This window comes from Nipponia nippon, unplaced genomic scaffold (genome assembly GCF_047370975.1).
Source record: "Nipponia nippon isolate SJK-2023a ecotype South Korea unplaced genomic scaffold, ASM4737097v1 scaffold_4, whole genome shotgun sequence".
Lineage (NCBI taxonomy): Eukaryota > Metazoa > Chordata > Aves > Pelecaniformes > Threskiornithidae > Nipponia > Nipponia nippon.
The window spans coordinates 8759374-8773797 of NW_028262358.1; the positions used below are offsets into that span (position 1 = coordinate 8759374).

Here is a 14424-nt window from a genome sequence, read left to right on the forward strand (position 1 = left end):
GTGCCTGTGTCATCCATATGTTGATGAACATCCCATTTACACAGGAAATTTCATTAAAATCAACAGAATTGCTCCTGTGAGTAAAGCGCATAGCAACAGGAGCAAAGAGGGAGGGCAATCCCACCTTACCATCAGTTATTCACAAAATCCTCGCTGGAACTGAGAAACCAGCACAAATTTCAGGGAAAAAAAATTTTTCACTGTCTGAAGTCAGGTGAAATGAAAGACATTTGTGAGTGGGACATAAAAGTGCTATGACCGGAGCCTTTGATTTTACAGTGAAGTCTTTCTGTAGCTCTGGTGATCCAAGGCTACCAAGAAGCAATGCTGCAGGGAGAGGGGGCATTTTTCTACATCGACTAGTAGAGCTGGAGAAAGCCAACTGGCATTGCCTAAACCTGAAAAGACTGTTGCTTTTTTAATCTAACAGGCCTAATATGTGATATTGCCTTTGTCTAGCTATGAATTTACGCATGAAGATCCAAAATAAGCATTTTCATAAAATGCATTTCACAAAGACACAGGCTTGGCTTTTAATCCTAAGGCGACTCCTAAAATGAACAAGTAGATCCCTCGCTACTGAGCGTATCAGAAAGTTACAGAGTGACAGAAAGTCACAACAGAGCAGGGTAACTGAGTAGGAGAAAAGGCAACCAGGGCAATAAAGCCAGAGGAAGCCACCATCCAAGCACCGCTGTTGACAACTACCACCTCATGCTCACAACCAACTCACCTCTGGTCCACCCTTCCCCGCTGCCTTTGCTGGTGTACATGGAACAGGGAAACCAAGGGAAGTGTTTTGGAAACCAAAAATTATTGTGTGTCTTGTGACATCAGGAACCAGGTTTGAGTTTTTTTTTTTTTTTTTCCTATTTTTACCTCTATTTTTAACTAAAAGATGTAAGTAAATAAAATGGGCCTTCTCAATACTTTTCACAGATATTAAAAAATAGGTTCTTCTAACACATCCCCACAATGCAAATTCATTATTTCTGATAAAATTCATCTTTCATGCCACCAATAAGCTTGACTGTTACTAGGACATCTGCATGATGGATTGTATTTCCTCATTAAAAAATATTCTTGCAGTTGCCCTCCCTCAATATATTAACAGTGTCTCAAACTTTACAAATAAGGTGAATGGATTTAACATGCAGAGGCAGGTTTAACTAAAAAAAAAAAGAGGAACTATTCAGGAATATGCATGTTACACTGATGTTGATTAACCAATTAACCATTTTGTTCTGAATAATTACTTTAAGGTAAAGGACTTTGTGATTTAAATGTTCAAGTGAACATTAGAGTGCAACGGATAACCATAAAATAAAGATGTTACTTATTTCTGCTTTCTTTTTGATTTATTTCTGTATTTTAGTATTTCTGACTTGTGAAATTTTGCTGTGATAATTTCATTTGTACATGATGTTAATTCAAAAGTGACCTCTTTTTCCCTTAGGGTTTTCACAGACGCACGCCTTTAGGGGAACAACCTAGCACAAAGCATCCAGAACACAGAAGCATCCAGCCTGGGGAAGAGCACATATGTCAGCTTGCCAATCAAGTTGTTGGCTGTGCATCTGACAGCTGTCTAGGTGATAGGGTGGTACCAAACTGCACCAAATCAAATTGCCTGCAGCCAATTATTTATTAGCTTTCTTCTACAAACTTTAATAAACAACTTGTTAGCGATGGACGAGAAGGAAAACAGCAAAGCCATATCTATCTGTGCTGCCTAAGAACTGAAGGATTTTGTCTAGAGCATTCCCTGGTGGCTTGGCTTGACCAGACTCGGTCCCTCTCATCCTCTTCGTTTGCCTTCCTAATCTTGTAATGAGACTAGCAAGTAATGCATTGCAAAATTTTATTGCTGTTACTGCTGATATTATTGGAAAATGAATTCAAATCTTAACCGGTCCCCAAAGCTCAACAATGATGTTATTAGGATCAATACGAGAATTGCAGTGCACCTGGCATAGCGAGAGCATTTCCAGAACAGGGCCTTTTACTTCTACAGCTAATCTGGGCTGGGATTCTTTTCCCCCGTTTAAAAAACCTGTATGACAGAATATATAGGCTCTGTACATACGGGACTGAGACATATGCAGATGTTTAGAACAGTAGCAAGTAAAGCAAATTTGACAAGCCCTTTACTTTTTACTTGTAATTTGCTAACATAGTAGTTAAAATATTTTCTTAATGAAAAATACATGGTTGAATAAATCTGTAAGACAGATTTTCAAAATATTCTTACACGGGTACTTAGGTGATTCTAGACTTGCCTCAGAATTGTGACTGTTTTTTATCCAAGCACACCATTTCCTATGTAAAACTTACAAATTTGAAAGGACATACTACAGTCCTGTCTCCTTAATTTTTCTTCTACATGATAACTGACAGAAAATAACATAACAAACATTTTCAACTTATTTCACTGTAAAGCATGTCACAGAATTTCTTCCCCTTCTGCCCCACAGAAACAGAAGTAAAACCATAGCGGGGGGGGCGGAGAAAGAAATATTCCACCTCATTCTGAAGCAATCAAAGAACAGAACATGCCCACCTTACTTATCTGGCCTGGTTAAACTGTCTATAGTAATTGTGAGAACTCATATTTCTCCAAAGGGCCCTTGTTGAATCTGTTCCTCACACTGTCTATGAATACAGCATCTGAAAAGCTAAAACTTGCTTAAAAATTTCTTGGAACCTTTTTTTATTCACTATTGAGGGTATTAATCTGATAGAGTTGAGGGAAGACTGGGCTGCTTCTTTTTTCTAATGTAGGTAGACATGGGGCATGCATCATTTTCTTTAAGAACTATCAATGAGCACTGCTTCTGCTTTACTCCAATTCTGCAATAGCCCACTGAGCTCAGAAAGAAAGTTTGACAGAAACATGGACATTTTGAGCAGGCCCACCACAGCACTTGGCTGAACAGAACTGTGACCAGACCTGGAGAAAAGCACTGCTTTGGGGTGCATCTGCCTGGGTCTTCTCCTACAGAGAAATCATCAGAGATGACTGGAAGGCTTTGAAACACAAGAAAAAGACAGTTTTGAAAGAATATCGAACAGGATAAATAAAATGTGAACAACTCAGAACAACTAGGGAAAGCTGAATAAAAATGAGGCGGCTTATCTACAACTTTTCCTCTTGTCAGAAGATCCCTTGCAGGGCTGTGCTTGATTCCAGGCTTTGCTTCCATCACCTGCTCTTGGGAGACCCTGTGTGCCTTTGTGTGAGCTGGAGTTCGCCCTTCCTTGCTGCCTCGCTGCTCCTCCCTAGGTGCGGCCTGCAACCACAGGCACTGTCTGTGACAGATGCCAACAGCCTTACCGATGGAAGAGCTCTTCCCACATGCTGTTTCTAGCACAGCCTTGTCTGAATATTCTGCATATCGCAACAACATGAAAGGAAGATGAGAATACAAGAATAGTTTTCTGGTACTCTAATTCTGCTCTAACATAAATATGTTTAGACTTAAGCTACTACTGTTTCATCACATCTTTAAAGACAACATATAAAACTGTCGCTCAAATGGAAGTTTTTGTGGAAACGTATCTATTAATACCGAATACCTAATAGCAGACCAGCACAAACAGCTCCATGACATCTCTTGCTGCAAAAGCAGAAGGTTCTATCTTAACTCTAAAATAAAGGATGGTTTTGTTTCTATTTTGAACTCTCTCCAATAGGGTCTCATGAGAGTCACTCAACATCTTAAAGTAGGATCTGTATCCAGTAGAAGAACCTGAGTGGACAGATCACCTTGCTGGCTCATTCCCAAAAGTTATATACGTCTAGATGGACAAGATGCTGAACCCACACTACAAGACAGTATCTTTGGATGATATGTTAGACTTCAAAGACTCATGAACTGACCTTAATGCTGCCAAGAAAAGTGGAACTTGCTCTCTTTTGACATATAAAGGAAATAATCTTTACAATTGCATGTCACAAGAAGAAATTCATATATTTATTACATACATAAATTTATTATATTTGTTCCTCTATACAGCAATATGCCAGGATTTAACTACAAACACAATGACCAGAAACATCTGCTGAAGAAAATACTTCTGAGATACCTAGGATTCAAAGGTTTGGGGACTGTCTTACCACGCAATTGAATCATCCCTCATCCCTTTGTCAGATTTCAAAGTGCTGTTACATGCGGGTAAGTCAGCTACCCATTTTCCCAAGAGCAAGAGGAACCTTGGTGAAGAAAGCTTATTTGGGAACTAGCAAAGGAAATGAGATTAACAATGCCCCAGCCCTTCCCCAAGACTGACACATATTCTGATATGAGATCACCTGAACATAAACTCGAGCAAATTAAAGTAAGGCTGAAACAAGGAATTATTTCAACAACTAACATTGTATCCTGACCCATCAAGATGGGGTGAAATAAACAGGTACACGTTCTCTCCTCCCTACCCTGTCTTCCTACTTTCCTGATTTTTAAGGCAAAAAAATCACTATACCATGTATTCTGATTTCCCATAGAATAAAAGTGACAGCAGCTGAAGATTAATACAGATCAAAGTAGAGCTGGGAGCTCTGCAGGGCAAAGGTTTAAAATAGAAAAGTTTGTGGAAAGTCTGTGGACTGTAGCTTGGAGCCAAATCCTGACCACAGCAAAAGCAACCCACTGTGACATACAGAGACCTGGAAGCAAAGGAAAAAGCATAAGCATTTGATCAGTTTGTCTAAGGGAACAACTAAAAGAAATATCCCAAAGACTGCCCCAAATTAAGGTCCACAGGACCTTCAACAGAAATATTTAGTGCTCTAAATAAGTTGACAGCAATGGAGTACACTTAAAGTGTATTAAAGTGATATTAAAGTGATAGCCCATTCCCTACCCCATATGTCATCCATTTCTTTGCTTTGAACGTCATCAAAGCAGTTATTTAAGCAGCAGTTTCTTTCAGAGGCAGCCTAGAAGTAGCACAGGAGAGAGAGAGAGAGAGAAGAGATGGTACTGGCAAGTACGACAGAAGAGAATAGCCATTCCATATACACCGCCCTTAGCCAGGGCACCCTGTTCTTTCCTGGTTATAAATTCCACCCCCTTCCAACATTTTTCTTCTATTACATTTCCTTCCAGGCAAGTCCAAGTCCTCCTGCACATACTCTTTAACTGCCTCTTCATCCTAAGATCTTGCAGATGCTTTACAGGGGTTTTAGGGATGAAGGGAGAATACGTGGAAAAGAAATCCACCAATTTACTAAAAAGAGAAAATACCTTTTTACGTATTTACCTTCACTAACCATTACCCAGTTTTGTAAATCCCATCTGCTGAAAATAGTTGGCAGCTAGAACAGTCCTTGGGGAAGTTTTGTATGCACTTAACTCTTCTCTCAGCACCTCTTTGGCTCTAGGCTTTCGCTGGCCCCAGGAAATTCAAAGTTCAAAAGGCAAAAGCAAGTATTCCATCCACAAATTGTGCAGTGTGTCTCGAGATGAAAATTTAATTAGCTCAAACAGAGCCAAGATTGCCCATCTTCGTAAAAGCCTTTGCAAAAGAGAATGTGAGCACAGTTCAAACACAGTCCTGCACACCATGAGGGCAGGTCACTCCTCCAACGTAAACCAGCTATTAAAGCATCTGGCAGTACATTCAATGGAGAAGGCTGCCAATTCTGTCTCTGATGCCATGTACATCAGTTATGCTACATGTCCACATGCACTGAGAGCACATTTCCAATTAGACTTCATATCTTGCTTTGAAAAAAACACTGGCTTAGTACCAGAGGAAACATAATGAATATGCATTTTTTCCAGCATTTCTGCACAGAAAATCAACTGAGGAAGGCACTAGAATGGAGGGGAAGCAGATAACAGTTTGGAGAAGCAAGACCTTGGAAAAGCAAGGTGGGAAGAATCAGAACAACAGAGAGCCAGAAAGGAATCAAGCCTTTGTTGTGGATATGTGCAGAATACTTTAATTATGCTTTCATTATTACAGGTGAGTATTTCAAGTCTAATTTTCTATACCTGACACTCGCATCTCAATAAAGGGCTTTCCTATAACCAAGATACATTTAATCCTCATCTCTGCAACACTTTCAACTGAATTATTTGACATTGGATCTGGAACTGCTCACCCCAAGAGTCTGACCATCAACCTCCTCTGTACAATCGATCCATTTGGAAAATACCTGCCTTTATAGTGTCCTGTATTGTGCATGCCTTCTCACAATCTCTCTTACTTAGCAGTACTTAGACAATGGAAAGAGACAGAACCAAAAATTGCAGTTAGCAGAAACAAAAACTACGTTTCCTTGGGATTAGTAAGGTGATTTCTGGAATATGCAGATTCTCAGGTGCATTTCAAGTTGCCATTTTCATCTTTGCTAACTGTGACGCTGTCACAGTGCACACTGACGGCTGGAGAGAGCAAACTGGGAACTATTTGGTTTTAAACAAAAAGCATTTTTCTATTATTATTGCTACTATGACGTTACTGTTGTACAAATGCAAGCAACATGTGTAGAGAGAACCCAAACGTTAAGGAGAAGCAACTGAAAAACACTTACCTTTATTTCAAACTCATAGTGTTCATCCTTTCCCTGCCCACACAGGACATAGCGTGGAATACTAATTTTAATTGGATCCTTTAGGTCGTCTGGATTTGCTCCCAGAGAACGACAGACCATCCGCTTTCATGTGCATACCAAATAAGGAGAACAAAGGAAAACCAAAATCACTACATAAGGAAAGAAAGAAAAGAACTTCACTAAAAATGAGAAAGTGTTCTTGGCCAGAAGAGCAGGGAAAGAGAGCATGGAGGAGGCAGAAATTATTTCAAAAATGAAGGAATTACTTGGAAACAAAGTGGATCACCTTTTATAAGCAAGCCCTAGCATTTTGTTATGCATGAAAAAATTGAGGTGAAGTGTCTTCAAAAATATTGCTTTTTCTTTGAAAAGGCATTTTCAGCTTAGATATCAAAAACAAAGGAAGGCAGAAGACTTTGTATTAACCCTCTGAAAAAATAAACATATGAATCAAGCCTTCATAGCCAGCCATACTTTTTGTAGGTCTTTATATAACAAACTTGTTTACAATATCGTGCAAAGCTGCAGGGGATTGAGGCAATTCAGAAATTGCCTAGATCTTAGACTTCTAAATCCAAACTCATTCTATAATTAAATAGGGTATAGATAGCATAGTAACCCACTGTCAGAACAGTTTCCTACTATTTTCTTTAAATCACCTCTAATTAACAGAAAACTCAACTATAATAAATTTTCATGGTCTTGACAAAAAAGTCTAACAAGGTATTTGTAATGAGGGCACATTCCTCTGACTAACAGCAGATGGAATCTGTAACTCTGAAGTTATGTCAAAAATAAAATACTTTTGCAAAAAAGATTAATGCTTTGCAGGGATTGTGTCCAAAAGTAGCATAAGCATTTACAGTGAATAAGTACAGAAACCGCCTTTTAGGAAGTCCTCCGCTTTCTCAATTGAATGTATTCAGTCTGAAAAGCTTAATGAACTTGTACTTCAAAAATAACAGCACCATGACAAGTTAGTAACAAAAAAAGATTGAAAAACTATCACTTTAAAGTTATGACCATGTTATATATTTGTACTTAGTGATGCTGTATTCTCAACATTCATTTTCAATCCCTTAGCAACTACCACAGGACATGTTGCTGGGTCAAAATTCTTCAGCCTTGACCAACACTATCTCCACACGTGAATGCGGCTCACGCTTCTGCTCATTGACATTTGGTCTCTCCGTAGCAACTCTTGGTGACTCCCAGTACCCGTGATACTGTGTAAGAGCTGGAGAAAAGTTTGAAACTCATTCATAAAAGCCTCTCTGCTGTTTGTTACAGACAGCTTCTTGGCATCCTCACCTGGCTATCGAGAAGGAAGGGCTGTTATTTCATTACTCGTCAATTATAAATGCCAATGTCATTTCCCTTCGCATCAGCATTAAGAGAAGTGAAAAAGAAAACACAAAGAAAGTGAATTTTAGTTCCAGTTACCTGACTTTATCTAGGTGTTTTCCACAAACTTACTTTTTTAGTGAAAATACAAAAAAAGTTTGCTTTGGAATGGAAAAATACTTTTAGTGACTTTTGTTTACACAGCAAATATTTTCTCCTCTCCATTTTGCCCTTCTTTCACTTCTCCCCAGGTTACTGGCTTTTCAACTAAAACTCATTTCTCGAGCGTAGAAATGTAAGCAATTCTTTCCTTGGGGGAAAGAGGAGTTCATTGCCTTGACAATAATATCATCTGTTTTAAAACAACAATAAAACTATAAAGTCACTCTTAAAGCCACCTCTGTCAACACATAATTTATTGGCAGTCATTTTCAGAGAACTATTACAAACAGCTAATAGTCAGAGAGGAAAATAATCTCAAACACAAAGTACTGGGGAAAACACACCCTAATACATTAAATAATGCTTTGATAGTCATAAACATCTATCATTATGTTATGTTTCATTTACAGTAGAATAAAAGATATTGATGCGAAGTCATTTTTTCATAAAAGTGCAGAATATTCATCAAGTTAGATTTGAAAACAAATACAGAAGAGGAAAACCATGTTATCTGGAACACAACATGCACAAATATTTAAGCTTTGGGGTATAATCTGAAAAGGAATTATTTGCAGAGATTGCTGTCATTTAACAGCTGTGATTAAGACAGTCCTCCCAAATAGTGCCACTCAATGTTAACTTTCATCAGAAGAAATGCCTTGGTGATGTCAATGAGGGAGCCACTCTTGACCTGGACTGGCACAAGGTTACGCTCCAACTCATAACTACTCTGCCTACTCCATGTTCTGTGAGATATTTGTATATCCTTTCTTTGTTAAAAACAAAAACCGTACCTCAAAATAACGTGACACATTTTGCTCATCTTTGGACTTTCTTAAGGTAGTAGAAAGTTTTGTTATGATAAAAAAACCCCACATAATTCTCTATCCAAATCAGCATTCATCCTTCCAGACACAACTTCCCCATCCAATGTAAGTTATTTCTTTTTAAATCCCACGTGAATTACATTATCCTGTCTTAACATATGGTAAGAACAAATGGGAAATGTTCGTATACTAGTAGAGAGACTGAAGTCTAACTCTGTCTAGTAGAAGATTGCACCTCTACTGGCAATATGCTTACAGAATTTAGAATTTCAGATTAGATACCACTGTTTTTGTGCCAAGGACCATCTTCCTCAAACAAGGCAGATGGCACATTCAAGCAACAGGATTCAAAAGGTATTCAGTTCCCTTTACAAGGGAAGAAACAAACGATGGGAGACAACAGTTTATTTATTATTTGAACATCTGACAGGGGTAACGGGTAAAGAGTAACATTGCTCTAAGGTAAAGGCAAGCCTCGACTAATGGAAGTCTTTCACTAATATTCAATAGTTCCATTATTTCTTGGAATGTAATATTAAAGAGACTGCAAGAGATGCAATCTCACAGCACCACCAACCCCATTAGGAAGCAAGAAGAAAAAGGGGCACATTGCATGCAGAGAACTCTAGGGATAAATTTACACCATCCGTCAGGCAGTATCCCCAGTTGCTAACTATCCATTTAACAGCATGAGAAACGAGTACACAGACGATAAACCCCAAACACGTTTGTCTTGCCACAGGTATAGTAGGATGACCAAGGGTCAAAACGCTATTTAAAGCACAACCAACATCTGTTTACACCCTTCAACTGGGTTCATTTTCACATCACATTTTCCTTAAACACTCACATCAAGGGAACACAAAAACTTAGTCTATTGTGGGGGAGCACAAGTTAACTACTTGGACAAAATAAATAGGAATGACTTAACAAAGCCATGCACTGCTTCCCTGTAAGAAAAGGAGGGGTGGTGGAAATCTAAGAAGAGCATTGGATGTTCTCTGCATTTTTCTTGTTCTGTTTCACTGCTTCCACGCAGTCTACACTCTCTTGGCTCTAGGCAAAGGGGACAAACCAGGGGAAAAGTGATATGGCAAATCCATCAATTCCTGGTAACTCGGCTAACACGATTATAATAAGCCAAAACACAACTCCCTTTGCACTTGCGACAAACTTTAATGCAAGAGTGCAATAATTCTTAATGCAAAACTCCAAAGCAGAAGAGAATTGTCAATGCTATTCTTCCCAAAATTGTAAGTATGAAAGCTATAAACATCCTTATTATTAAGAGCATACAATGAATGTGCCATAGGAACCTAAACACACCTTACAGTTCAGACAAAAAAATATTGCAGATGTTTTGAAATATTGAGATCAAGGGCATGAAACAGATGTGAAGCATGAAAAACAAAGATACTCAGAAAGATTAAGTAAAAGGCAATCCAGGAGGAATGGAGAAGACATTCATGAAGACAGATAGGAGATGGAGGGAGCCAAAAACAACAGCCAAAATGGAAATCAGAAGACACAGCTGTAATTATAGTTTTGATCCACCTACTACATAAGATAGAAACATTTCATTTCCTCACTTTCCCAAGGAAATTTATGTACAGCATATTAGAGACCCACAATGATGGGTGATTTTTCCTAAGATGTGTGTACACACTCTACAGTATTCCCTAACAGGCTCAAAGGACTCTTTTGCTTATCGATTTAAAAAAGAAAAAAAAAAAAAAAAAAAAAAAAAGATTTTATCAATATTCATTAGCCTCTTCTTTTGAATGTATCTAAACGTATTTGGATTTCAACACCTAGTCAGATGCATAATTAGCCAAATGGCTTCTTCACTTGAACTGAATGTTAATTTCCAGATTTCCGAAGGGATATGCAAACTGCTTTGAAGAATTGATGGGATGACAGGCAGTTGAGTATTTATTTCTTTTTCACAGTATTTAGAAAAACCAATTCCTGAATCAGATCCAACCTTGCTCCTTCTAGAGAACACAAGCTCAATTTTTGTGAAATTCTCTTTGTCTGGCAAAACTACACATCGGATATCATTCAAACTGTACAACTGAAGGCCGTCAAATTGTGATCGCTGGCATGAAGCATCCAAAAAGTTAGGTGTAGCATAAAAGACATTATTTTCCCTTAAGAGACCTATATGAGTAGTCGTAAGAACTAGAGATCTATACACAGTCTGCTTAGCACAGTCTATTTTCACTGTGGTATATAGCAGTACGTGAATGTCACCTAATGAAGGTTTAATACTTCCCATATTTTTATAGAGTAAGTAAGCCAGATCAGCTAATAGAGTTCTGAATTTACAGGACAATCGTACTCCATTTGAAAAAACTAAGTCATTTACTTCTGATGTCCAGTCAAGCGAAATCTGCATCAAATCATCTTTCAAGAGCTGGTGATTTAAATAAACGGCATCATCCATTGTAGAAATCAAAATGCTCATTATGTCATGGCAAATTCTTTGAGTGAAGTGTCTGTTATAGGTAAATATTGTCAGTAAATCATCTTCAGCAGAACACAGAAGACTAATACTCTGTCCAGCAAAGCCAACTTGAATCTCCTTTATCGTGACGATGGGAACTTCATGAAACATTGCCAAAGAACTCTGACAGACGTCTTGTTTGACTGACGAAACAACAACATACAGAACAGAGCTGAACAAAAGCAAGCAAGCAGGTTCTGGATCAGGTTTTTTGCAAGTGCCAACAGCGAGCCAATATACACCTTTCAACTCCTCCGTTCTAATACAAATTTGAGGTAAGGCACAGGTCAAAAATTCCAGCACTTTTTCCAGAGAACAGACCTGAAGCTTGAAAAAGACATCAGGAAAATGCACAAATTTCTGTCTTAACACAAGACTGTTTTCCAGCTCTTCATTTTTACAACAGCATGCAAATCCTTCAGAGGGCTTTCTCACACAGGCATCGGAGATTTCTGTGCTTACACACATTGTGATAGCCTCTTGCACAGGGGATTCAGGCTGAATGACATTTTCAGTATGAGCTTTGGCGTCATCAGTAGAGTGGGACATGTCTTGATTCGTATCTGACTTGAAGAATACATTTACTTGCAAGTTCCTTATAAATGGCAGATTTTTTATTAATGATACCGCTTGTGCGCATCTCTCACTTCTGTCACACAGACTTCCCAACTCCTTAATTTGTTTAGAAACCACTGTACTGTTGAGCAGCTGACTACTGGTGTCTTTGTAAAGGCAGGAAAGCTTACTGAAAAGATATCCCAAACCATAAGTGTGTTCTGGTCTCATACCAAAATGAGAAGCTATTGACTTAAAAGAAATCAAATCAGGGCCTTTTTGGGGGGGAAGCTGAGAATTACTAGATTGGTCTTCGATTGTCGGGTGCACTGTCTTAAATGGGCTGTTTTCTTTACAAGTTTTTATTTCAGAATGCACATTAGACTGAGAAAAGAGAAGGCACGATATGCTGTTAAAGCCAGCCTGCTCATTAGCACCCATTAAGGATTCTGCAGGAGACAACTGCTTCAAGTGGGAACAATCAGATTCAGTTCTTGAGCTGTCACAATCCCGAGAAGTCATTATTTTATCATCAAAATGATTGAAATTTTCAACCTTGCAGAGCGAATAAGCCGCATTATTTAAGTCATGACTTTGTAAAGTAGATAAAACATTCTGATAAGGAACATTCTTACTCTTTAAAGTCTTAATATTTTCAGAGTGAATGAAACTACTTTCAATGTCACAACGACAAGCAAAGCTCTCCTGTTCTGAATTACTCCTTTCATTCTCAAATGCCTTCTCGGATGTAAAAGGGAAGGAGATTCTTCCAGAATTGGAAAACAAATCCCACATCTCTGTATATTCCTTCTGTCTCTTTTGGTCTCTTATTCCTGCATTTTCTCCACACAACTCAGAAGCACAATTGACATCTTTAGACATAAATGGAAAGCCATCATGTGGCTGCCACTGTTGACTTTTCTGTTAAAAATTTCAAAAGAAGAAAATAGAAACGTCTTTATAAAACCTTCTGATTTGAATATTGCTTAAATTGAGGATTGATTTTGATTAAGTTTGTTCAATCATTCAAAACTGGTACAATCATTGTACAATCTCTCAAAATTAGAGAGAGAAAATCCAACAGAAGTGATTGAGGTCTGATTCAGGAATGGTTGATCTTCCCAGCCCACCACTGCTTTTCCATTGTACAGTATCCATTTCACTTGGTTTATACTTGCTTTACTCGAAAACCACAGGAAAGTCAAAGGGTGATGCAGAAATTTATAAGCCCTTTATTATTTTGCCACGCGTGCACAAAAAAGTAATCCTATACTACCCAAGGTAGCCTAAAAAGTCCAACACAAAAATAACAATGTAAAAGGCAAAAAAAGTCCAAATTAGAGCTGTTGCAACCCTCCTACTGTTAAGGTTTAAATCCATAAAGGTATTTAGGATTTACTCACCAAGACAAGTAATTAACCATGGTTCAAGCAAAAGTTAGGCAAGCAAATACAGTGGCAGGGGGCTAAGCATCAGTTTAAAAATACATGTATGAATCCTTCATGACATAGGCAAATTTGCCTGGTGCTACTTGATAATATTATAGACACCCTTACAGTAGTGAGTTCATTGTGAGTCAAAAATGCGAAGTGGTGTTCTGAATTCAGACAATCTGTCCTCATTAAATGCTTTTATCCTCTAAAAATGAGGAAAGGGATACTGTTCCAGATTAAGAACCATGACAAAACAAGGAAGAAACATCCACAATAACACAACACCTTTCAAATAAGGAAAAAGCTATGCCCAATCTGAAAAAAATCACTAATTCCAGCTGGCAAAATACATTGCTGTCTCTATTAGCCATTAATCATGCTGTGAATTCAAAATTCTAATTATGGAGCTAAACATTAAGAAATTTAATTACAGGGCATGCCATAATTTAAGACAACCATTTCATTCTGACAAATTATGACCTACCTCATACTTCAGCTTGCGTTGAACAGTGCCATTATTAAGCCTCTCATTATCCTAAGAACAAAAAAGGTATAGGTGATTATTAAAGAGAGCGCCTTTCTTGTATAAGTTCATTTAAAAGTAGTTATAGGAAGAGACATTCTTTTTAATAGCCAAAAATAACTATTTTCTTATTGATATTTATTAAGCCACTGGCTTAGAAGTCAATCAACCCAGTCTTTGGATGAATTAGATCACCAGTTTTTAAATGAACATTTGTTTGCAAGTATAAACAACTATTGTTCTTCTGGATGGAATTTTATAAATGTATTTTACAGACATAAAATGAAGATTTATCCGCAAGCTTCCTATTGCCATTTACACACTGTCCTGCAAAAAAATGGAATACAACATAAAACAGCCACTGGGAAAAAAAAGACGAGTGCAATCTAAAACTGATGTCCCTGATTTACTGTTTACTTTTTTGGTAAATTGAAATTAAGTAAACATAGGAAAACATGAAAATTATTGAACAACAAAACTAAATCAGTGGTTAGACATGGTGCATTGAAGGT

General features: G+C 37.9%; 1 protein-coding gene across 6 annotated transcripts in view; it reads right to left on the reverse strand.

Annotated features, from left to right (window-relative positions):
* KIF16B (kinesin family member 16B) overlaps positions 1 to 14424 on the reverse strand; it is a 141871-nt gene that overhangs the window by 40390 nt on the left and 87057 nt on the right. For 2 of the 6 annotated variants that reach the window (XM_087776536.1, XM_087776535.1), the window contains 2 exons: positions 13874 to 13924; positions 6542 to 6664 (listed from right to left, as the gene is read on the reverse strand). In XM_087776536.1, the coding sequence (XP_087632662.1) occupies positions 6542 to 6664; positions 13874 to 13924 (174 nt within the window). Of the gene's footprint in view, positions 1 to 6541; positions 6737 to 10616; positions 12878 to 13873; positions 13925 to 14424 lie in introns of those variants that run through there. The other 4 variants (XM_087776533.1, XM_087776532.1, XM_087776538.1 and 1 more) reach the window with 3 other exon arrangements.